Here is a 24,396-nt window from a genome sequence, read left to right as displayed (position 1 = left end):
TTCCTTCCAGCAATAGGTTTCTGGGTAAGATCAGTTTTTACCTTACGGACAAGGGTGGGAGGCTCACTCTGGACAGGAATAGTGGCTTCAAAGATGCTACGTTTGCTGGCCACACCCTCTGAAGCTGGTTGGAAGTTTCTCCGAATAGGTGAAGACACTTTAATAGATCCTGCCCTCTAGGGATAAGACAAGAGTCAGGCAATATCAGAAATTCAGGCTGCACGATCAGGAAAGAACCAATTTCATTCTCTCTTAATAATAGTATTAGCTTCTATATACATAAAAGTGAAATACCACTCATGCATCATCACAAAATCTCCAGAATCGTAAAGCCTACAAACTTTAAATTTGGCACATATGTTCCTCTTGGCTTCTAGGTGCTCACTAAGAAAGGATTTTTCAATATGACCATCAGAGCATTAGTATTTTGTATATTATTATTAACATGCTCTGATGCTAAGGAGTTCTACTCCCCCTCCTCACCTGAAAAGAAATATGTTCCAAATGCAAAACACAAGCAGAGGAGAGGAGTTTCAGTTTTAGTTTCATAGCACTAAGCAGCTTTAGTACAGAACAGTTGAGCTAAGCCACCCCCTTGATGTCTCCTTCTTGATCACACAGCAAATACTGTTTCAGTTTCCAAACAGCCCTCAACTCTCTCACACACTGACAGGATGCTAGCCAGATGTATACCGATGGATGCTGGTAGGCAGAGGCAGAATTTTTTTCCCTTATTTTCCTCCCCCAAAACTAAGCCTGACGACATAGTTTTGAAGCGAAGCACGGGTATCGAGCTGGTGAATACATATTCCTCTTTGATCTTTTAATCCACTTACATAACAAGAAGGAATGGCTAGGAACTCTTCATGGTAAAGGCTTATTTGCTCCTTCTATTCACCTCATTTTGGAGATGTATAAATGTCTAGACAACCACATTTTCTATTGCCATATTTACCTGGACAGCAGATGTATATCTCTCCAACTTCTCCTCAAGTTTGACTGTGCTTGCCGGAAGCCTCATACTGGCACTAGTAAAGAAGATGCAAATAAATCAAAATTAATTGTCTAAGGTTCAAAAAGTATCAGCGGCTCTTACAATATTCACAGAGAACAATATTCACCAAGATAAACATTTATCGTTCTGATTAAACTTGAAAAGCAATCTAATCAGAGGTATCTGCAGGGTATAGTTGATATATTTACAAGGCTGGCCACAATGGCTGTGATCAAATGTTGTCCTGGTTTTTTTTTTAATGCAAATGCATCATACAGATAAAACTAGGCAAAGCTTCATCTGAATTGTTATAATTACAAGTCTTGACTTTGTTGGTCATATTCTGCAGATACCTCTGAATCTATTGTGATCTGTCAGTATTTCAATCATTTAATGTAGCCATATCTCCATTCAAACAATTAATCCCTCTAAGCCTATTGTTCATTATCTGAGGTCAGGGAAAATTCACCCTACAAGGCTGACTGTGACCCTCTAGAGCAGGGGTGTCCAACCTTGGCAACTTTAAGACTTGTGGACTTCAACTCCCAGAGAAACTCCCAGCAAATGTAAAACCTGTATATACTCCCAGCAAAGCTGGCTGAGGAATTCTAGGAGTTGAAGTCCACAAGTCTTAAAGTTGCCAAGGTTGGACACCCCTGCTCTAGAGCCTGACAAATGGTGTTCTGACCAATTGTTGCTCACATGTGAAATTCCAGGTATGATGGATTTACAACTTCAAACAAGCTTAACATTCATAGAGGCTGGAAATTATGGAACATTTAGTTCATCACATCTAGACAATATCAGGCTGGAATAGTATGGAATCCCCAGCAACTTAACATTTTGAAGTTCCCATGGAGAAATAGCAGCCTAATATTGTTCCATGTCATATAATAAGATACTCTTGTTGTCAATTGATTAATATTTAGCTTACAAGCATATTCTCACAAGAATCTCGTAACATAAGATGAACATTTTAGGTGCCTGGAATACTCTACCTGACTCTGTGGTTTCTTCCACTAACCCCAAACACTTTAACCTCAGACTTTCTACTGTTGACCTCACACCTAAGAGGTCTGTAAGGGACGTGCATAAGAGCACCAATCTGCCTACTGTCTCTGTCTTAATGTTCCCTTTTATTCATATCTATTTCATGTATTAATAATCAAGCTTTTATTTATATATATAAAATCAAATGCATGCTTAACAAAATAAATAAATTAAATAAAATAAAATAAATAAAATAAAATAAAATAAAGTACTGAGTTTATAACATGCCCAAGTGCAGATAGATAAAAGTCCATCAAACTGCTGACTTGATCTCCTGGATTTGATCTGACTGAACTTCCTTTGATCAGAAGTTTTAAATAAAAATTTCATAGAGCCTACAGGAATATTTACAGCCCAATTTGCAGCAGATTCTGCCTCTAGTGGCCTATACAATAAGTGCAACTCTTAAAACTTGTAAAAGAAGTATAATGTATGCTAAAGAATATTTAGGCATGCTTCAAATTCGAAAGCCTCTTCCTTTAAACAAAACAAAATTAAAATTAAACAAAATCAAGGTACAAAACATTTTCTATTGAAGTATATAGATCTCTGTTGCCACTCTGTTGTTGTCTGTCCTTCTATCACAAAGATGGGGCAAGAATGCAAACCGTACAAAGGAATAGCAAAGGAATTGCAGAAGGTAATATCTACTTGCCTTCTGTTTAATGCATCTTCGTGTCTTTCTTTCCTTGGAACAACCTAGAAGCAGAAGAAACAGAGGACAAGAATCAGGGTTTTGCATGTTAAATAATTATGGGGAATAAAGGGAAATTTTAACAAGTATTGTTTCTCCCACCCAAATCCCAACTGAAAAGATTCTGTTGCAGAGGGCGGGGGAAACCTTAGCTGCAAAGAATAAATGGGTATAGGGAAGTCACATCACAACAGAATCACAACATCATGTGCAGAAGGATAGATATGGATTAGAAGTTGAAATAGCCTTCTTTGGTAAATATTTTGAAAGATTAAAAATCTCTTAAATATTAAGAGTGGACCGAAAGTCTTCTGTTTCTCTGATTTGGAAAATATTACTTGGCTCTCACATTTCACCTTCTACTCCTATGAAGATATCTTCCTATCCTTCAGCTCCTATGAAGGAAGATGAGAGTTACATTACTGATCCTATCCCCAACACTATGTGGCTACTCAGCACCAACCTGCCTGATGTCCAGAACTGGGGAATAGAGGAATTGGGAAGTTTCCAATTGCATGAGAGTGTACATGCAGGTTTTTCTCTGCAAAAGCAGCACATAAGTGGACACCCATAATTTTGAGTAGTGAGCCCAAATTATCCTAAAAATTATCACCAAAATATGTTTATTTGAAGTTGGCCTGGGGAATAATCATGTTGGTTATATTTAGTTTTCATTAAGTTTAAATGTAGATAAAATACAATCAAAATCAATTTTGCCTTGGTTATACATATTATCTTTTGGAAGGTCAAAGATTAGCCCAGACACATACAAATGTTGGGTAACCTTACCCTCGGCAATTATCTGCACTTTATATGTAAAAAAATATTGCAGTGGTAGTCGTGCAGCCTCATTGCCTTTGTGCAAGTAGAATATTACTTGTGTCATTGCTATAGGACATAGGGCTGTCAAACTCACAGCCTCTTGGCTGGATGCGTCACATGCTGGCCACATCCACACCCAGTTTAGCAAAGGGGGAGAAAGTCCCGATACATCACGTGATGCCACTATGACGTGAGTTTGACACCCATGCTGTAGATTTCATTTTTAAATAAGTGATCTTTTCATAATTTGTAATAAATCCTTACCCGGAATGAGATTGTCCTTGGACTGATCCGGTTGAATGAGCTACTATAGGTAATCCGGGGTTCAGAAATTAGTATAGGAGCATCAAAACCTTCTTGACCAGAGGGAGACCTTATAGTTTTAGCATTTAATTTGGGAATAGCTCTTTCTGTGACCTGGAAGAGAAACATGAACCAAAGAAGCATAAGGCAGAGGACTGAGAAAAGAATCGATGGCTGTTCTACCGCAGACATTTTTAGTAAAAATTGGAAATAAATCCTTTTGAACTCTAAGACTAATTACCCTACTGAGCACGTCTATTTAGATCCTACAACATATTTAACAAATGGCCTGATTACCTCTTCTAGGTTTTTTGAGAAAAAATTATATCTACTAAGGTTTCATTACAAAGTATAGAATGTGTAAATCCAGTATGATATAGAACATAAGGGCTAGGAAAAGATAGGCTACATATGTAAAAAAGAATAAATGAAAATAATTGTAAATTATTAAAGCAAGAAAAAGGCAAAACAACTTCATTGTTGCAACATGAAAAGGCTGTGAAATGATTTTCCAAAAAGGAGTTTTAGCCTTTTTTTGGGGGGGGGGTATTTTAGCACTTCTGTAAAATACTTCCATACTGTTTAAATATTTTTGAGGCTTTTACAAACCTCCCAAAATTGTTGTTTTATTATATGTATCACTAAATTATGTGTTGTAATTGTATGCTGCGAGCAGCAGAGAGTAACATTGTTAACTGGGTCTTTCTAAATATAGTTAAGATATTGATTAATTTTATCAAATAAACATCCACTAATAACAGACTGGATAATTTGACTTTTGATATCGCTTAAACCAATAGTAGACTGTTTTTTCTGATCCTGAGCACCCTTGCACAATCTTGATCTATGGCAACTTCATGGCAAAATCAATAATCTTGTCATTATCTCCAAAGCCATATGACAGGGACGTCAAACTCACAGCCTATGGGCCAGATGCATCACACGCTGGCCACGCCCACCCCATTTTAGTGAAGGGGGAAAGTTGTGATGCGTCACGTGACAACATGACACTGCAAGTTTGACACCCCTGCCATGTGAGGTTTTGATAATATCTGACATCATTTCAGCATCCTCAGGTGATAGCCTTTTAATGAAAGTCTTACAAGATTTCAAGATTGGATTACTCTAATATAGGGGTAATAGGAAAGCTTCTTGTGAATGTAAGATGCTCTATGTTACTTAATCCTGCCTTAGGCCATGTCTGCTCAGCTATTTCTTGATCCTTTAACCCTGCTGCTGAATGAAGCTGCCAACTTAGATATGAGTAATTACTCCATGTATTCAATTTACTCCATATCTAATTTGCATCTTTGCCCAATTAACTTTTCATCAAACTTTCTCTGTCCTCCGTAAAATACCAAGACTAAGTACCTGTGGTGCCTCAGAAGCAGGTGTGGCTACAGCAGGATCAGTAAACTTTCTAGCTCTTGGCTGAATTTTCACCTCAAGCCTGCTGATGCTTTTACGTTCCCAAGAAACTCGTTGAGGTTCCTGAGAAGCCACCTCATTCTGGGTCACAGCCAGTCTCTGAGATTCACATACGCTCGGGACCTTCTCCTCCTCTTTGAAGACCTGATCCTCATCTGTTTTGAGGTCCTTCACATGCTTCGTGGCTTCATGTTTCTCCACTGCGATCTCCTCTTTTTTCTGACTCTGGATTTGAGGGCTTTCCTCTAAAGCACCCTTTTGCTGAATGGGGGCTTCGTATTTTTCTGCTCTTCCTTCTTCTTTGGATGATTCTGGAGGAGGTGTAGGATTCTCTTCAGGAGGTTCCTTTTCAAATTTCTTAGTAATCACTAGTATTTTCTTCTCTTGTTTTATATTATTTAAAAACTCTGCTCTCCTCCTCACTCTCCTGCCTTCCAGTTTATTTACTGAAACTGGTTCAATCTTCTCGTTTTTCCGTGCTGAATTTTCCAAGTTAAGCAGCTTTGCCTCTAAGGAATTATCAACCCTAGGAAAAAGAAGGAAACGTGAACAGCACTAGATGGCACTAGAGGTTAAATTTTAGAAGAATTCACAGATTCACCCGCTTTACACAGGAATGAGATTTACAAACCAGGTTATAAATAATTTCATAGGTCTTTGGGGGCTGTAATAGGGGTAGGGTTATATTCATATGACTTGATTGTTTTGGAAATTTGAAGCAGTTATTTTTATATAACAAAGATTAATAGAGATTAAATTAATAGCAGGATAGAATCAAGATCACTTGAAGTTCAAGTACCGCTTTACAAAGTCTTAGTAAGACCACACTTGGAATACTGCATCCAGTTCTGGTCACCACAATACAAAAAAGATGTTGAGACTCTAGAAAGAGTGCAGAGAAGAGCAAAAAAAATGATTAGGGAACTGGAGGCTAAAACGTATGAGGAACAATTACAGGAATTGAGTATGTCTAGTCTAATGAAAAGAAGGACTAGCACTGTTCTAACCCCTCTACAAGATGAGGGATCAAACTATTTTCCAAAGCACCAAAGCCAAGGCAAGAAACAATGGCTGGAAACTAACCAAGGAGAGAAGCAATCTAGAACTAAAAAGGAATTTCCTAATGGTGAGAGTAATTAACAGCTTGCCTTCAGAAGTTGTGGGTGCTCCATCACTGGAGGCTTTCAAAAAGAGACTGAACAACCATTTGTCTGAAATGATATAGAGTTTCCTGCTTGATCAGGGAGTTGGCCTAGAAGACTTCTAAGATCCCTTCCAACTCTGTTGTTTTATGTTCTATATTCTAGATCAGGGCTGTCAAACTCACATCCCATGGGCTGGATGCATCATGCACTGGCCACGGCCATACCCGGTTTAGCAAAGAGGGGGAAAGTCCTGATATGTCATGTGACACCGCTGTGACGATGCAAGTCTGACACCCCTGTTCTAGATGATGACAATTCAGATTTTGTTTTTAAAGTTTGGTACAGAAATGTTAAGTAAAGAAAATTTCTCTCTATGTCTTCTATGTAGATAGCTTGCATATACCGTATACATCATGCAAAAGAAACATAAAATGAAGGTCCATGACTGGAATGAAAAAGGTGCTATTGAAAGTGACTAAGGAATTTATCTCCTATCAGAGTCTTGATGGAATGCATTCTCATTGGAACAAAGCCTAACTAATACGGCTCCATAAAAATAATAATAACTAGAATGATGCAAACGAGATTCACGTTTCATTTTTAAAGTGCATATGGCACCAAGCTGTTTCTTATCATTTTCTTCAACTTTTAAAAACCAATGCACAGGCACTCTAGAAGCTTCTTCTCTGCATCTCCTGAAACATACATTATGACCATCATTCTAAAAAGTGCTGATGAAGGAATGATATTTTGCTGCAAAAAAAAAAAAAAAAGGCAAGTGCGGAATGTTTCAAGGATTGTGAAAAACTGAAAGAGATCTCTAACTACTTTGTGAACTGTTTAAAATGAACCACAGTCTCTACTTATCCCTCTCTGATCTGGCAAATATTACTGTGAAGTTTCTGAGTTTTCCTCATATACTATGAATTTGGCAAGAAAGCCATAACTAAATTATGCCAATCTCTTCAGTTTAAATTTCTGGCTAAATAAATAAAGAAGGTCAAAGGATTGGAAAGTGTTGTATTGAAAATCCTTGATAGTCACCAACAACCAGCAGCAATTATTCTGAGTTAGGCAATCCATTCTGTACTCAATATAATAATAATCTTAGTTGGTGTGGCGTCATAGAACAGAAAAAAGATCAAATAATCCTGTCCTGCATTAAAGTATACATTCTCTCTATTCCTTTACAAACTATCTATAAACATAGATTGGAATCTTTAGTTACTCCTCCATTAGTGGTAGGATTCAAAATTTTTTACTACCAGTTCTGTGGGCGTGGCTTGGTGGATGTGGCAGGGGAAGAATACTGTAAAATCTCCAATCGGAGGTGGTATTTGCCGGTTCTCTGAACTACTCAAAATTTCCACTACCGGTTCTCCAGAACTGGTCAGAACCTGCTGAATATCACCTCTGTCCTCCATTCATGAAAGGTAGAGGTGGTATTCAGCAGGTTCATGAGAACTGATAGTGGAAATTTTGAGTAGTTCAGAGAACCGGCAAATACCACCTCCCCCATCTATTCTCTGCCTCCCGAGTCCCAGCTGATTGGCTGGGTCTTCTTTTGTTGCCCTGCACAGGAGAATGGAGCTAGAAAGCAGGTTATAGTGGGGTGGGAAGAGAATGGGGATTTTGCAGTATCCTTCCCCTGCCATGCCCACCAAGCCACACCATACCCACCAAGCCATGCCCACAGAACCGGTAGTAAAAAAAATTAAATCCCGCTACTGATGAAAGGTAAAGAGATTTTGTCAATTCCCATTGTGTCTTCACCTCTCTGTACACATGCACATTGTTCCCCACAATTTTGAAGAGCCGTGTAGGTTAGAAAAAGGAGAAGACATGGAAACATGTTTTAATTTCATGGAGAAGGTGGAGTGTTAGGTTCAAAGTATAATCTGGTTCCATTTAATTTATACCTATCTCCCTAAATCTCAATCCCCATTCTTCATAAAATAATATTAGTTCAAACAAACAGAAAGTCATTGTCTCTTTTCAAAATCATTAGAATTTGCTTCAATTTCCAAGCAATTTGCACAAGCTCCACAACAGCCTAACCTGCAAATACAATTACCTGTTTGGTGTCTGACTGGTCACCTTCTGTACTGTGCTACTGGAGGATTCCTCCTCCTTCGTTTCAGAGGTGGAACTCAGCTGCCTATGTCTTCGCCTGCGCTCTCTCTCCTGCTCCTCTCCATCCTCAACAGACCATTGTTGAGCCAGGCTGGAAGGGAAAAAAAGGGGGGGGGCAGAAAAGTATTAGTAATCAGTATAGAAAGAAAAGAGGCTATCAGAACAGACTGGTTTTTATCACACAGTGCAACTATGCAACATTGACACTAACTCTTTCAGAGCTCATACGTATCTGAAATAAGATGAGCTGACTTTCCTCCAATCATAGGTATTGTTTTAAAAGTCTTGTTGTAAAAGTATATACAGGTTTATGTTCGTTTTCATCTAAAACATTCAACAAGAAGAAACCAAGGCCAATAATCATATATTACAACCTTTGAATTTTCTCAAGGAGGTATCAGAACAGACTCATATGAAAAGTGCCTGTTTATCTTCTGTATGCATTTGAAATTGTGCCTTTAAATAGAGAACATCGTTTTTAAACCTGTGCCAAGGCTTCTTTGTACATCAGTCTAAAGAACCATAACTACAAGGAAGGAAAGTGGGATGTATGAATAATTTAGAATAGCTGAGCCCCCACCGTATACAGTTGTGATACCAGCTTTCTGAATGGAGTGCAACAGAGCCTGTTCAAGAGATGGCTGAAAATGAAGAACCCTACATTCACCCAGGCTAAGGATACTGTGTTGTTTTCATCCCATCAGTTCAAAGATGAGCCCCTACCAAAACTTCAGTTTTTCCAGCCTCACAAATGTCTCAGACTGGGAAATCAGAGGAGTAACTTTTAATACTTCAATCAGATTCTTCAGAAAGGGTGCTGTTGAACGTACTACTGATTGTGGCTTTCAGCATAAAACTGCAGTTGGACTTAGCTGATTGCTTCTATTGTCCTTACAATAGGTAAGAAGCTTACTTGGAATGATCCATAATTCTGGTTTTCTCTGCCCTTTACCTCTGAGGACAATTTTCTTGATTTAGTCTGGTGCAGCTGCAATGCTTTGATTAGATTCCATCTCTTTGAACCAACTTCATCCGCCTACACTTGACTTTCCCCACCAGACCAGGTCTAATCAGATGCCACTGGCTACAGAGGAAGACATACACCTACTCTCATATCTCATATTTCACCAACCTACCCCCAAATTCCCATCTTTTGCTAGGTATCTGACTCAAAATTACCATAAAGAAAATAATACCAAATATCTCAACCATGTTGTCTCAGAGCATACTCCCATCTGATGGTTTTCTTAATGGGAAGGTATTGCAATACCTCCATGTATGGATGGGACTTTAGAAGCATTTCCTGCTCTTCTTGTTTACGTGTTAGCACACTATCAGTGGTCTGACATGTTAGTCCCAGGAAAACCATGATAATGACATTGCATAGATTTCTTACAGCAATAATGTATGGCAGAAGCTTATTCTTCAGTCACCTACAGAAAGGGAGGAAAGGAAGGCAAAGCAAAGCTAACCTGAGCATGGGCATCACTTGACACATCTGATACTGTGGCAGCAGTGTGAAAGCAGTCCAAGTTTTTGATATGTTTGGTAGCTCTTCTGTCTCTGATGAAGTTTCAGCTCTAATCCATGGCATTGGAGCTGCCCCGTTTCTTGGCATTCATGAAAGTTGCCATTCAGGGATTTGCTATCACAAGGTTGCTAGTTAATAATTATCACAGCAGATATTCCTCTGCATTTTTAGTTTCAGTAAAAAGTTGAGCCATTATGTTTTTCACTCAAAGAAATGGCTGTATAAATGCAGAATCAAAGGGGATAGACATAGGAGAAATATTTTGAAGGGAGGGGAAAAGGGCATGTTGAAACCTCTGGCACCAAGCTTTAAATCATCTTAGCACTGCTGGTGGCAATCCAAGACCTGCTCTCAATATACTTGAGGTTCTCTGTCATTTATGACTCATAGATTTTCCTCTTTCATTATTTTTGAATCAACAAAAGGCAGCCCCACCCTCCTTTACAATAATCCTATTTTTCGAGTACTGTATTGCCTTACTAGACTGATGTCATGATCTGATCAAACTGATTACCATTGTTTCAAATAGCCCTGTGCTTTGTTTGTTCTCCTTTTTTTCCCATTGTCCACATTCTTCTGAAATTATTCTAGGTAATGCTTGAATATTGAGGTAATATTGAGCTGAAAGACAGTGTAACTGGCTTGACTTAGTTATCCATCACTGCAGTTGTAGAGTCTGATCTCCAAATTGCACAGAACCCAGCTGTGTTTTTGGATACTGTTTTCTGACATATTTTTTCACACTCAAGACTCCTTTTCTCTATCATCGCCTGGATTAAGAGAAACCTTACCACCGGCAGATCTGCATCTAATACCTTTGTAAGAGTGCTGTACATAAGAAACCACTTAGGCTACTGACATCAGTGTGGAGTCTGAATGAGTAATCAAAGTCCAACAAATAGCATTCCTGTTACATCATTTATGTATGCTTAAAATCAAGCAACATGTTGGTTAATTGGCATCTGTTTGCACTGTCAGCAATCAGGCCATTCCCTCTCCTGTCCTTCAAGCAAGTTCTCATGCTCTTCTTCTTAATTGTTATTTGGTAATTGAGAAGACTTAGCACTGTGCAGAGCACTAAGAAAAGACAGGGGCATTGAGTGTCAGCAAACATCGTGTATTCAAAATCCCAAGCAATTCAACTAATAAAAGATAGGGCCCAGGGCTAAATATATGGTTTCTATGAAGATTTTGATCCCATGTATTTCTAAGTAGGGAAGGGGAATACTGCTGTTTGAAACGTAGTGGCTGCTGCCATTAAACTAAGTAGACAATAGGCTACTTACTCCAGTGCTGTATTGAAATGTTGTTCTCTCATTCCTGACAGGATAGAAACCTATACTGGAATAAAATTTACCATATACATTGCCAATTCTTACTGTACCTCTGTTTCAAATCACCGCAATCAAGAGATTCCCATGGCTAACAGAGTTAGGGGGATTTGAGATCATCCTTGGATGATCCTGGAAGCAGGAGGACAATTCTACTTCCTTTAGATACAGCTAAAGATGAATTAATATTGTGTCACTCATGGATTATGGATGAGATGAAGGCAACATTATGGGGATGTGACAATAAAATGAAGTGGCCAGGGCACGTACTCATTTCTACTGTGATTAGGTATAAGTAAGGAAGCACCAATGATTTCTTACCATGCATCCTCATACATTTCATAGCCCTGAATTGAATCTTGCATAGCAGTGTTCAATTTACGTTTCAGTTAGTGATGATAAAATGTGGCTAATCCTGGAGAGATCCAGGTTTGAGTTCCTGCTTTGCCATGAAATTCACAGAGTAACTAAACCAGCTGCTATCACCCAGCCTAAGCTATCTCATAAGATTGCTGTGATAATAAAACTTTCAGGAAAGTCTAAATACATCTCTTTGAAAAATATAATATAAATGCAACACATAAAATAATAGCTAGTACTAAAATTAGATTAACCCAAACTGTATGTTGCTTTCCTCTGGTTTGTGGATTTATACAATGGTGCGTTGATTTGTATTGTGACCTCAACCAGTAAAGAGAGAAAATCCTAATACTTTCCTAATAATTATTAAAAGCATCCAGCTCCCACTATGGGCAATTTAGTAAATCAAAGCAAAAACAAGCAGGACAAGACTGTTGATCTTTCGTTTGGTTTTCTTTTTTTTTTTTTCTGGGTACAAGAAAGTGACAGAATCACAAGCAGAGTGTACCTCCACCAATCCATAAAATCCATCCACACATAACTAAGTTTGTGCATATGCCCACACACCTGCTGCTTATAAACTATGCCTCTATATGTTTTAGGTGCTTCCCAAGTTCCATTTCAAACTCATCTGCTGATATGATTCCAGTGAAATGAGTTTGGTTTGGGAGGAGCTTTGGGTCAAAGTCCATCCTCTTCACGGAATAATCTTGGATAAATCATCTCACAGCAAGTGGCAGTTTCCTTCTCAGGATAAATGAAGCTTCAGATTTCAGCCTGCATATCTCCTATTCTCTACACTCCACCCTTTTTAAAAAGAATATTAAATAAAGCCAGATCCTTTTATATTATCATATTTATAGGGGCCAACTGAAAATTAATATATCACACTTATTATAGCTGTTGTAAAAATGAAGATGTATCACACATCCCACACTATTAATTTCCATCTGGAGTCTTCCTTCCTTCCCTCTTTCCTTCCTTCCTTCCTTCCTTCCTTCCTTCCTTCCTTCCTTCCTTCCTTCCTTCATTCATTCATTCATTCATTCCACAAGGTAACATGATGAAATCATTCAGGCTGATTAATGTGGAGGAGTGCTGTATTTCTTACTCTCATCCCACACAACTCCTTCACTACAGTAGCCTTACCAAATTAAAATGTATCTTCCCAAATCTCCAAGCAACCACCAAAATAGCAGGTACTTAATCACAGAAATACACCTGGACTGGAATAGGGTGGGGAAAAAAGCAGGATATGCATTCATGTTAAGCAACTAGAAGGTTTGGAAAGTCATCCGAAAACCCTCTTCAGCAGAACAAGTAGCATACAGAAAATCCTAATTTAATGTTCAGTATCACCCAGAAAAGCTGAAATATAACTTTGCCTGAAGCTTTGGAGAGCTGCTGCTGACAGGTTGTATATTTGACTTGGGTTTTCTGTGTATTTCATTCTTTGCCTGCTCACTTGATTGCTAAGTCCTCAGCTCAGAAAATTCATGCATTCAGCTGGCTATTCTGACAGCTGTCTAAGTTGTCAAATACCATTTACAAATATTATAAAGGATACCAAAATATAGCCTGATTAGTGGAGAGGGCTGCATTAGTTCCTCCAGGAACTGCAAAAGTAAGTAGAGGAGTAGATACATCCATCTATCTCATTTTCCTCTGCTTCTTTCTCTTGCTCATTCTCATGTACACATGCACAACCATATATATAGACTAGTCTGCAGCTTAATTTTCTACAGTTCTATCATAGAAAAATGTGCACATTGGCTAGTTGACAAAATTCTACTGAAAATTGCAATTGTACTGAAATGCAATTTTAGCCTTCAATCAAGGCTAAAATAACATTCAATTCTGTTTCATAAAACATTCAACTAATTAATAAGGACAAAATACTCTAATAGAAATTTCTTTTTTTTTCTATGTACATATTCCCCTGGTGATTAGGAAATGTTCATTAATTATTGCTAAAGAGTTGCAATGCTATTCCACAAATAGTCACAGCTCATTAATTCTCCAAAGGATATTAAGTTCCATAATAGGGAATCTTTTTTTAACACAAAGGACATAACTAATGGAAGCTGTACCTGAGCTTGAGGCCATTACCAACAAAACAGAGGTCACCTCCCTTTCTCTTTGTTTTTCTACCACACCTCCTTTCTTCTTATAAAGACATTTTTTCTTTCTTCCTTTTCCTTCCCCCCTTACGAACTGGGCTTTTGAAAATGCTGAAATCCCTGTTATATATTCACAGTGGTTTCAGTGATGCTCATGGTAATAATTCTTCATGTCACTGAATTTGTATAAGAAAAGTTGCACACAGATTATTGTCTTGGTGCTTTAGCTCACTTATAAATAAATTGTCTTGCATATTTAAGGGAAAAAAAAGAATTAAAATAATGTATAATAATTAAGCAAATTTCCTGATTAGAACACCGAAGAAATCAATAATACCAGAAGTGATGAGTTACATAAATAATAATCCTGTGTGGTCCAAAGATCAAAGACCTATGAAACAAGGACTCATAGGTAGTCTTAAGCAACTATCATTTGTAGTTTTAACTGCCAGGATGAAAGATAAGTTGTTAAGTGAGAAGACAAATGAATACTGTAGCAAATAATAACATTTTCCAGTTTTCATTTTTGAACACTTGACTTGCTAGAGTTGATCAATCCTATGGCTAGGAGGGATGTGGACACACGTGGCAATAATAACAAGGGAAAAAAATACTTTTCTGTACAAATGAGGCATGAAAAGAAAAAAAAATGTTTACTAAGTATTATATTGAGAGGATGGGATATGAAACTTTGGAAACAACAGAAATTATTATCATCTTGGAGCTACCTAACTCAGTGTAATCTGTACTGTTTAATCACTCAACTCTGCCTGCAGTTGCTACAGATTAAACCTGAGACTTTGTTCAGGAATAACAAATATTGTACCACTCACACATGGCTGTTCTTTTCATTCCTTCCAAAACACTGCTTGATGCCAGGACAAGCACCTCGCATTTTAAGAGAGGTCTCTTGCTTGTCCCTCTTCTTACATACCATGTTTCGCCTTGCCTTCTCATTTTAGGGCATTTTCACAGATTGCAACCAGAATAGCAGTCCAAGAGACTGACTCTGAAAAATGCAGATTTCCATCAAGGATGAAGACCACTAATGCCACAGATGCCAGCCACCTAAAATTTGCAGCTATTTCTAAAGCTCATCTAGCTCCAGGCCTTCACCAATTCCTGGCAAAATTGGGGGGAAGGATTCAAATTTTTAAGGATCAGAACAGGATTCAATCAACAATCAGAGGGGGGATGGGATAAGATATTTTATTCATTTGTTTGCCCATTTAATTTACATGCCATCTGAAATAACCCTGGGCAACTTTTAAATAAAAACCAATTCATTAAAAGAAAAATACAATAAAAAGTTCGTATTTATACAAATACAATCTGTATAAATGATGGCTACTCCTATGTTACCAAAAAGAGGAAATGTATCTCCAGAAAAAATGGCTGAAGATACAGTTTTGCATAAGCTAGCACATGAATACAGATGGATTCTTAAAAATTGAGAGAATACATAGTAGGGAAGCCTGTGGTCCAATCACATGCAACTATGTAGCCCAGATGCTAAGTAATCAGTGATGGGTTTCCATTTTTTTTCCTACCAGATCTATGTGCGGTTTTATGTGCGTATGCTTCTCGTGAGGTATGGCAATCTGTTCTGCCACGTGAATCAGCTAAGCTAAAAAACAAGGGCATATAGGAGAGGTAGCGGTGGGGGCCGGTGGGCAGGGCCATCCAGAGGTGGTATTTGCCGGTTCTCTGAACTAGTCAAAATTTCCGCTACCAGTACACCAGAACTGGTCCAAACTGGCTGAATACCACCTCTGTATGTAATGATGGAAAGTTTTAGGATTCCTGCTGCTCTTTGGTCTGTTCATTCACTGGATCTTCTTTAAGTTCTAGAGTATTATTACTAGAACTCTGATGAGTTACTGAATCACAAACCATGATACCTGAAAATTCTCTTTCTTCTTGCATTAAACAGTTTTTCCTCACAGGCTTTAACTTGTCTTTCTTTTATGCCTCCACTCCCTTTCTAACATAGACAATATAAGTGTATAAGTGATAGTTGCATTGAAAAATCTTGAAAAGTAGTATTTCTCTGCCAACATCATCTTATTCTAAAGATAGGGCTACAGTCTATCTTGCATATCAGTTTATTGCATACATCAGACTAAACCAACCAATTTTAACTTGGTACAACTCACAGAATTCCTATCCAGCATCAAGACAACCATTTTTTTTTTAAAAAAAGGCTGCCCTACCCTGTATGCAGATAATACGAGCCCTACAGTTCCTGGAAAAATAGGGGTAGTCTAAGTCATTTCTTAATTGAAATTCCACAGGGCTTTATATTATGTCATTCCTTTACATTTAATCATCAAGGAACAAGAACTGTTGGAATTCCAGGGAAGGTAATGTTCTGGCAAGAAATATCATGAGACAATAACTTTAATATTGTAGTATCAATTTCAATCCTTAATACAATTTTATAACATAAAAAAGATGTATAAAAAGATGAATGGGTAGTAGGAAGCAGGTAACAATGCCTAGATGTTTTTGGCTGATTCCCCCAATACTTTAACAGAATTGGAACTGGACCTACTTGGATGGAAGATCACCAGGAGATATGAGGCATAAATAAGCTAGAGACAAGTTGAAGACAATCTCAGAAGGCAGTAGCAAATCATGTCCATGTTATTGTTAAGAAATCTACATATTTATGCCCATATAGTTACAGAAGAAAAGCTCAACTTTGGGGGAATACTTATTTTGACAGGAAAATGATTAATGCTTTCATGGTTTCCAAAAGAGAATAAAGGAGAAATCACCAGAGCAACTTCCAGTTCAATAGTTCAACAATGATATCTAGACAGACATAGATGGTAGAGCTATATAAGTAGCTATAGGAAAGCAGAATATGCAAACAGGCTAAGATACTTGAAGAAAAAAATTAATATTTTATGTATACTTTAATTACAATTATTCATTTCAGATCTGTTCCAAACTAGCAAAATATTCTGCCATTCAATGAGATTAATTAAATGTGGATAAATTAAATTAAGCCTTATTAACTAATGTCACTCTAATGTTGACATCATCAAAACACAACTGCCAATCAGTTCCTCTGCTTACAATCTGATTAATCATATGAAACTGATCTCTATATAAGCAATTTTTTGGGGGTAGGGGTAATGGCAGAAGTAATTTAGGTTTATATAGCTCTTTTCAGAAATTTAATGAATTCCTTTACTGTTTAATCAAAATGGGGGGAAGTAAAAACAGATAAATTTATATTTAATTTCATGCTTGTTTTAAAATAGCACATTTTAAAATTTGAACGGGCAGCCAACAAAGTGGGATCCTGCCTCAACTACAGTCATTGACAACAATTTAGAGATTCCTTCTGATAGAAGTGATCATTATATATACTGCATAGAGAGAGAGAGCACATGATTACAGTAGTACTAAAAATGGTGTTAAACTTCATCATCTCTTACCCCAACCCCAAATAATGAACCTGTAAGAAGCAAGGCTAGAATAATTCTCACAAAGAACAATGAAGGCAAATGTTCCCTATCTTGGCCCAATCAGTATACCTAGTTCCACGCCTCAAATAAGCTAATAATAATTAGAAATACTCTATTCACTATCCATAGTTGCCTTTGAATTTTCATCAAATTTAATAGGTTTTCACTACTCAATTGGTTGCTTGTTTTTATTTTTTTGCAGCACAGAAATAGCTTTTATCCACCACCAACAAAGTATCTACCAACTTTTTCTGAACAATTCTGAAAGAATCTCATTTCAGGTTGTCTAGAATATCAAGCAAGACAGATCCTGCTATATTTGTATTCTATCACATCAAGAGTCCCTTATCAAATATGTCAAGTATTTCCTCCCAAATATTATACTCTATAATGTTTTTGAAGGAAAACTGTAGTCAAGGAAGAAGAAAATTAGCAAACAGAGAAGTTACACAATCCTTGTAGCTATGATAATAGCATATATTTTGCTGACGTGCCAATAAATGCAAACCAGTAATACTGAAAGCATTAATTACTATAATATAATGACAGTAGAATAATGTATGAACTTCCTAAATATCTGGTTTAAAAATGTAGATTTAAAATAGATGTTAATCATAGTTGTTTCTTTGAGACAGAGCATACTGTGGCACTGACTGACACTGCTGAGAGCAAATCAACCATCAGAAATTAGCATTTGTAACCCTCATGAGTAATTATTAGCCCAAACTTGACATAAAAACATGTACTAGAGCTGGTGGAGAACCCTAGGAATGTACAGGTTTCCAGTATGGGGAAATCTATATTCAGGTCATTTAAAGAGCAAGAATCCAAGTGTGCAGTTTAATTCATCATAAAACCAATCAGTTAGCTTCCATGGAAAACAAATATTAGTGTGTGGGTCAAATAAATCTGGTATGGTTAGTGCCTCCAAGTTCATTCTTCAAAGAATTGTGGATTTAGACAACAATCAGCACTTGATTGGAATGTGATCTCCCAGGAGAGTCCATGCAAGCGGCTTTCCTTGGGAATCCGATCACTTGTTCAAGGCCTTATGGTTTATCTTCTCATCCTTGAGTTTCACCTCAAAGGGGACACAAGGTTTATCTTCTCATACTAACTTTTAAGGGAAAGACCTTCTCCCATGCTAACCTGCTGAAGGCAGGAGACCCAAAAAAAAAAAAAGCCTCCTTCTTTGTAAACATGCTTTAAGTGGCCCTGGGCAACTAGTATTACTGAGCCTGAGTTCTCCAGTTTCAAGCTAAATAAGACAAGCCCTGAACAGCTGTCAAAGAGGACTAGGAACTGTGCTCCCAATGCCTCCTCTCCTTTCATGTTCAGCCTACCTCTTTGGTTGCTCACTGCGTCCATCCATATGGTGATAAAGTTAAATTTGCTATTCCTAAAAACATAGAGCCGTGTGGAATTGTTGTATAACCCTAGATAAGATCTAGTCCCAATACCGTAAGTACCACTTCCTATCTCTAACATATGAGATATGTACAAATGAGTCCTCAGAGATGCATTAATTCTATTAAGATTATAATGCTACAACATCAGAAACCTAAGCCCCCAGTATTTTTCAGCCAACACATTGGTTTCATGCTCAGGCTATATAAGGATAAGTGATAATTGCCTAATGAGACACCATAGAAGAAATCTCCATCTCCTCACATTATTTCAAAACATAGCAAGCACCCAAACAACAACAACGTGCTCATTCTATAAGGCTGCAGTCTTCTCAACCTGCTATCTTCCAGATGTAATGAAACTGCTGTGATCAAAATCAAGGCACTTGCAGTCTCCACCGAATTCGGAGGGCATCAGACTGGAGAAAACTTTTGCACGAAAGCACACTGAAGTCAATGAAACCAAGTTGCATTATTAGCCAAGCAAATAATCAATCAGTCCTTTAATAACGGATATATCTGAGGAGGGGCTCTAAAACGAGGTTGGTGGGAACTCTTTTTCATCATCCTAAAGAAGACAGGTGAGCTAGCACCGGGCATCCACACTTTGTAAGAAATGGTTAGATCTTCGAAAGAAATCTACCTGCTCCTCTATTACATAGGATCGCCTTCTTAATTGATCAATATATGTTAAACCAGCTAATGAATTCCGTTTTGCAACCCTGCCCTATTCGTTGTAGTCTGTTCTCACAGGGAGTTGCCGCTCCCGGGACGGAGGAGCGGGGGGGGGGGACAATCCCCGGATGGGTTCACGTGAACCAGCCTCAAGGAACCCCATTCCCCCCCAGAGGTGACCACCGCAGCCTTTCAAGGAGTCGCACAAGAACTCCGAAAAAAAGTTAAGGCACCCCTCAGGTTTTACTTTTTTTTTTTTTTTTTTGCTCCTAGTAAAGAGCAGTAAAAAGCATTCTCTCCTAGGTCTGGAATAGACCAATGGTACTACAACTCCCAACAGCCGTAGCGCGCTTGGCCAAGAATCAGTCCGAAGGGCGCTCGCAGTCCCGAAAGTTGACACCAAGAAACACAGTTGGGGGAGGCTTCTGTGCCCGCCGCGACGCCCCCCTCCGTCTGCCTCCAGAGCCGGGTGAGGAGGAGGGAAGAGGAGGAGGCTGCTTCAAACCCACCTGGACAGCGCGGACCAGTTCTTTCGGTTGAAGGACATGCTGCTTGCTGTCTCTCTCCGACGGGCTCTGACCGGGGCGGATGCTGATCTTGTCTACCGATTGACTGCTTTTTATTTTATGTAATTTTTTTCCAGGGAGAACTCTGCTAGGCTCCCGGGTAGCAGCGAGAAGCCCTTTAACGCCCCCCTTCGCAAGAGATGCTGGCTGGCTGGCTACTTCGCTCGCTTCCTTGCTTCCTCTGCGCCTCGCAGCGCACCTTTACCTTGCGATGCCACCCGTCTACTGCAGGGTTGCCTGCATCACATGGTCTCTTATCTGCCTTGACAGGCTGGAACTGTAATTTGTCTATTAGCAGCACCTTGCAAAAGGCACCCTGCGAGGGTGGGACGTGACCCAGCCTGCGCACAAAGGCAGCCATTCTTTTATGCCCGGACTGGGGACGGATTTGAATTTAGCTCCGCTTTCGGGGCCAGGCGCCCTGGATTTTCGGGGGCAACTCCCTGCTTAGAACCTGTTTTTCCTGCCTCGGGTTTCTCCACGACTGTACAGGCAGAAGTGGTGAGCTCGGGAGAGGAAAAAGAAGAAGAAAAAAAAGCCCTTCCTTTAGCAAATTAACCCTATCTCAATCGCAGCTACCCAAGTGCAAGTAAGTCCATTTCTTATCATTTTCAGGGGGCTCGGTTTCTGAAGCCCCTTCCTCTGCTGCTGACAAGTAGATGATGAACCACTGTTGCTACATTTGCAATTTGGAGAAGTGCCTGTTTCCCCCTCACCTGGTGTCAGATAATGGCCATTTAGAAAGGGCCACTGCAGATCAGACATACGGCTCCTTCCAATAAATCAGAGGGTTGATCCTGTTTCACCCAGTTAGGACTGAAAGCAGTGCTTCTGCTTTCAGGCAGGTGCTGGAACAGGGATTTTCTGCAAACAAAGCATCGGTTCTCGAATGGAAGAAGAGACTGCACAGTTCAACATCGTTTCACCTTGACCCCTCTTTTTTTCCAAAAATTGCAACTAGAAGAACAGTCCGAGAAAATAAGCATTCACAAAAATTCCCTAAGGAAGGGGAAGCCAGAGATGAGAGATTGATGTCAGCTGTCTCAAGTTTGCAGGTTTTTCTTGCAGCAAAGTTAGCATATGCAGAGAATTGGAAAAATAAAGACATCCCAAATGAATTGGAAATATTGAAGAAAATCACAATGTGCGCAGAAATGGATAAATTAATAAAAGAACTTAAAAATAAGGAAGATTTGGATTATTATAAATCATGGGAGAAATTTTATGGTTGGCTAGAGACGAGGAAGATCAATGAGAATAAGGAATGATTATATGTATATATTTTATTTAAAGTGTATAGAGGAGAATTATGTAATATTACTACTGGATTTAGCAAAGTAATGACAATGATTGATGTTAGGGAGACTGTACCATGTTCAACTTTTTTATTGTAAGAATGGTCCGTGTTTGTTTAATTGTTTAATAAAGAATTAAACATTTAAAAAAAAGTTTGCAGTTCTTTCTGAAGCACATCTACAGTACCTCTGAGCCTTCTCTGGTGCCTGGCAAAATACAGGGAGGATACATTCAGATTGTGGTTGCTTAATAGCTTTTAAGGGCCAGAGCAGGCATCAATCAGTAGCAAGAACAGGGGATGTAATCAGATATTTATCACCAATATAAATAACCACTTATACATTATCAGAAAAAAAAATGTAGTTCCAGAAAGGTTGGCAGAAAACACAAGCCACTGCATTTTAAAGGCCCTCGCTGTTTTTCCCTTTGACTATTGGGAATCTTACTGGCAAGAGACACTGTATTGTCCCCACGATGTATCAGATGGCTGGCTGGGGAGCCTGTTTGCAGGGCTGCTCGGGAGGAGATCTGGGGGTGCCCGGCTCCCAAAGTACCCTAGTTATTTCTCGTGTACAGGTTTGTGTGTGTGTAGTGACAGCTCCGATGATGTCATATGCCGCTACGACCTCCGTTCTCCGCATCGTTCGTTTTGTCCCTTCCATAAAGAATCTTTCGCTGTCAGTCCGGACCGTTGGAGAGAATTGCGCTCGGATTGCCACATTTCCCACCCTTCGTGGACTGGGCTCCGTTTCCAGCCACGAACAGTTTTGCGAGAGCGTCCGCTTGACCATGCCAACCATGAAAACGCGGGGTTTACGCCAGGGTGCTTACTAGGAGAAAGCCTCTCTCGATCGCTGTTCAAGGTAGGGTCTGACTGACTGACAGGGGGTGGATTTTGCAGTTTCTGCATTGACACCCCCCCGAGCCTTTTCAAAGCATCTCAACTACAGTGCCCATGTTCCCAGCAAGAAGCAAGAGAAGATCACCTTGTGATTAGAGAAGGTAGAAACAACTCCTAAATCTTTTCTACAATGAGCTGCTGCAATATCCCCTTATTGGGAATTGTTGAGGCAAGCTGACACTCAATTAGAAGATGGCCCACTCACATGGGAAGATCACATTGAATGTGATTACAAAAATATTGCAGTCCAAACAACTAAATAGGCTCAGCAGCCAAAAGCAGACAGTGCTGTAAGTCAGTGGTCCCCAACCTTTTTGTACCAGGGACCGGTTTCAAGCAGAAACATTTTTTCAAGGACCGGGGGAGAGAATCGAGTTTGGTAGTTTGCTTGCAGACGTTTCATTACCTGACTAGGTAACATCTGATGTTGTTACCTAGTCGGGTAATAAAACGCCTGCCAGCAAACCACCAAGTTCAGGGCGCCTCGGCCCTGCCTCCCTCAGCCCCATCCCTCAGGTGTCTCCCTCCCTCCCTCCCTCCGGTGTCTGCCTCGTTCCTCTCTCAGTCACTCTATCGCTCCTCCAGCAGCCCAAGAAGCCGGGGGGTGGCTTTTCCTGTCGCCACAGCTTCCCGGCGCCCGTTTCACCCCCACCCGCCCGCCCGCCCGCTCGCGGTTCAATCCACAGTGCTCGTTCTACCTGCCTGCCTGCCTGCCTTCTTCGTTTGAGCAGCTTGGCTGATAAAAAGAGGCGAATAGTTATTATTCTCAGCCGAAGCTGCTCCCAAACAACCAGACAGGCAGGCAGGCAGAACGGAGCACTGTGGATTGAACTCGCGAGCGAGCGAGCGGGCGGGCGGGGTGGGGTGAAACGGCGCTTCAGGAAGCTGCGGCGACAGGAAAAGCCACCCCCGGCTTCTTTGAAGCAGTTTCTTCCTGGGCTGGTGGAGGAGCGAGAAAGCGACTGAGAGAGCTGAGCCAGAGAGCAGGACAGGCTTGGGTTGCTTCCTCCCTCCCCTTCTTTCATTTGTGTCCTTGATCCCGATCCCAGCAGCATTCACGAAGGTGAAGAAAGCCGCCATTTTTTTTATTTTTTTCTTTGCGGCCCGGTAAAGAGTGCTCCACGGCCCGGTACCGGTCCGCGGCCCGGTGGTTGGGGACCCCTGCTGTAAGTGATACCGAACTCTGGTCTGCATTCCCTTCATGGCAGCTGCAGGGAGAAGAGGGGGAAGGGGTGGCGAATGATAGCACATGGATCACAATCTCCTTATATCGTTATGTTAATGAGGTGAGTTAAGTATTTGTGTTAGGTATTACACAAGTACTAGGTTGTATCTTTGTATGATTCCATGATGTTTTCAGCACATCAACCCAACCATGGCAACAATGTAATTATTTAAACTATGCAAAACAATGAATGAATCCTAATCAGTGACTTCACACTATAATTTCCCAACATTTCCTGTAGCAATTCAATTATACCATAGTTGGAATTCAGGCAACAACTGGAATCACATCTCCATTATTTACAGGAGCCTCTGTGGCGCAGTGGTTAGAGTGCAGTACTGCAAGGTACTTCTGCTGCAACCAGGTGGGATTTGGCAGTTCAAATCCCACCAGGCTCAAGGTTGATTCAGCTTTCCATCCTTCTGAGGTGGGTAAAATGAGGACCCAAATTGTTGGGGCCAATATGTAAACTGCTTAGAGAGGGCTGTAAAGCACTATAAAGCAGTATATAAGTCTAAGTGCTATTGCTATTTATGTTTATTTCCTTATAGATTGTATTCCTAGGGAACATTCATGCCCATAGTTCTAAAAATATTGTTGTCTCTCCATCCATCCAGGCTTATTCCATCCTCAGATACACAGAGAAAAGTGGCTATGCATGGATAACCTGTGATTTGAAAAGGGAAACCTATTATCCAGCAAATCCTGAGAAACTCATAACTTTTTCTTTTCTACTCAGCTAACCAAATATGATTTGAAGAAAGATCACCTGAGACAAGACGATTCAGACTTGGCACTTAAAATATAAGTGACCAGTACTATATCTTACACATGTATATATGCATGGATACAATGATCTGTGTCTTTTTTCTGAAAGAATCCATGGATGTCAAAACATTTTGAGCAAAAATAAGAGAAAGAGAGCAAGACCAAGGAA

General features: G+C 39.6%; 1 protein-coding gene across 1 annotated transcript in view; it reads right to left on the bottom strand.

Annotated features, from left to right (window-relative positions):
* The window catches only part of LAD1 (ladinin 1), a 30,173-nt gene extending 9,905 nt beyond the window's left edge, over window positions 1–20,268 (bottom strand). Inside the window, exons 1-7 of the mRNA XM_087962456.1 lie at window positions 19,981–20,268; window positions 8,511–8,660; window positions 5,235–5,817; window positions 3,825–3,977; window positions 2,700–2,743; window positions 956–1,028; window positions 42–176 (exon numbers count right to left, since the gene is read on the bottom strand). Coding sequence (XP_087818582.1) covers window positions 42–176; window positions 956–1,028; window positions 2,700–2,743; window positions 3,825–3,977; window positions 5,235–5,817; window positions 8,511–8,660; window positions 19,981–20,018 — 1,176 coding nt within the window. The 5' untranslated portion in view covers window positions 20,019–20,268. The remainder of the gene's footprint in view (window positions 1–41; window positions 177–955; window positions 1,029–2,699; window positions 2,744–3,824; window positions 3,978–5,234; window positions 5,818–8,510; window positions 8,661–19,980) is intronic.
* Between the last annotated feature and the right edge of the window lie 4,128 nt (window positions 20,269–24,396).

The sequence above is a fragment of the Notechis scutatus genome, chromosome 3 (assembly GCF_049901735.1).
Source record: "Notechis scutatus isolate UNSWTSFEM ecotype Mainland chromosome 3, rNotScu1.2, whole genome shotgun sequence".
Taxonomy (NCBI): domain Eukaryota; kingdom Metazoa; phylum Chordata; class Lepidosauria; order Squamata; family Elapidae; genus Notechis; species Notechis scutatus.
Note: the sequence above shows the minus strand (reverse complement) of the source record. Positions and strands in the feature narration are given on the sequence as shown.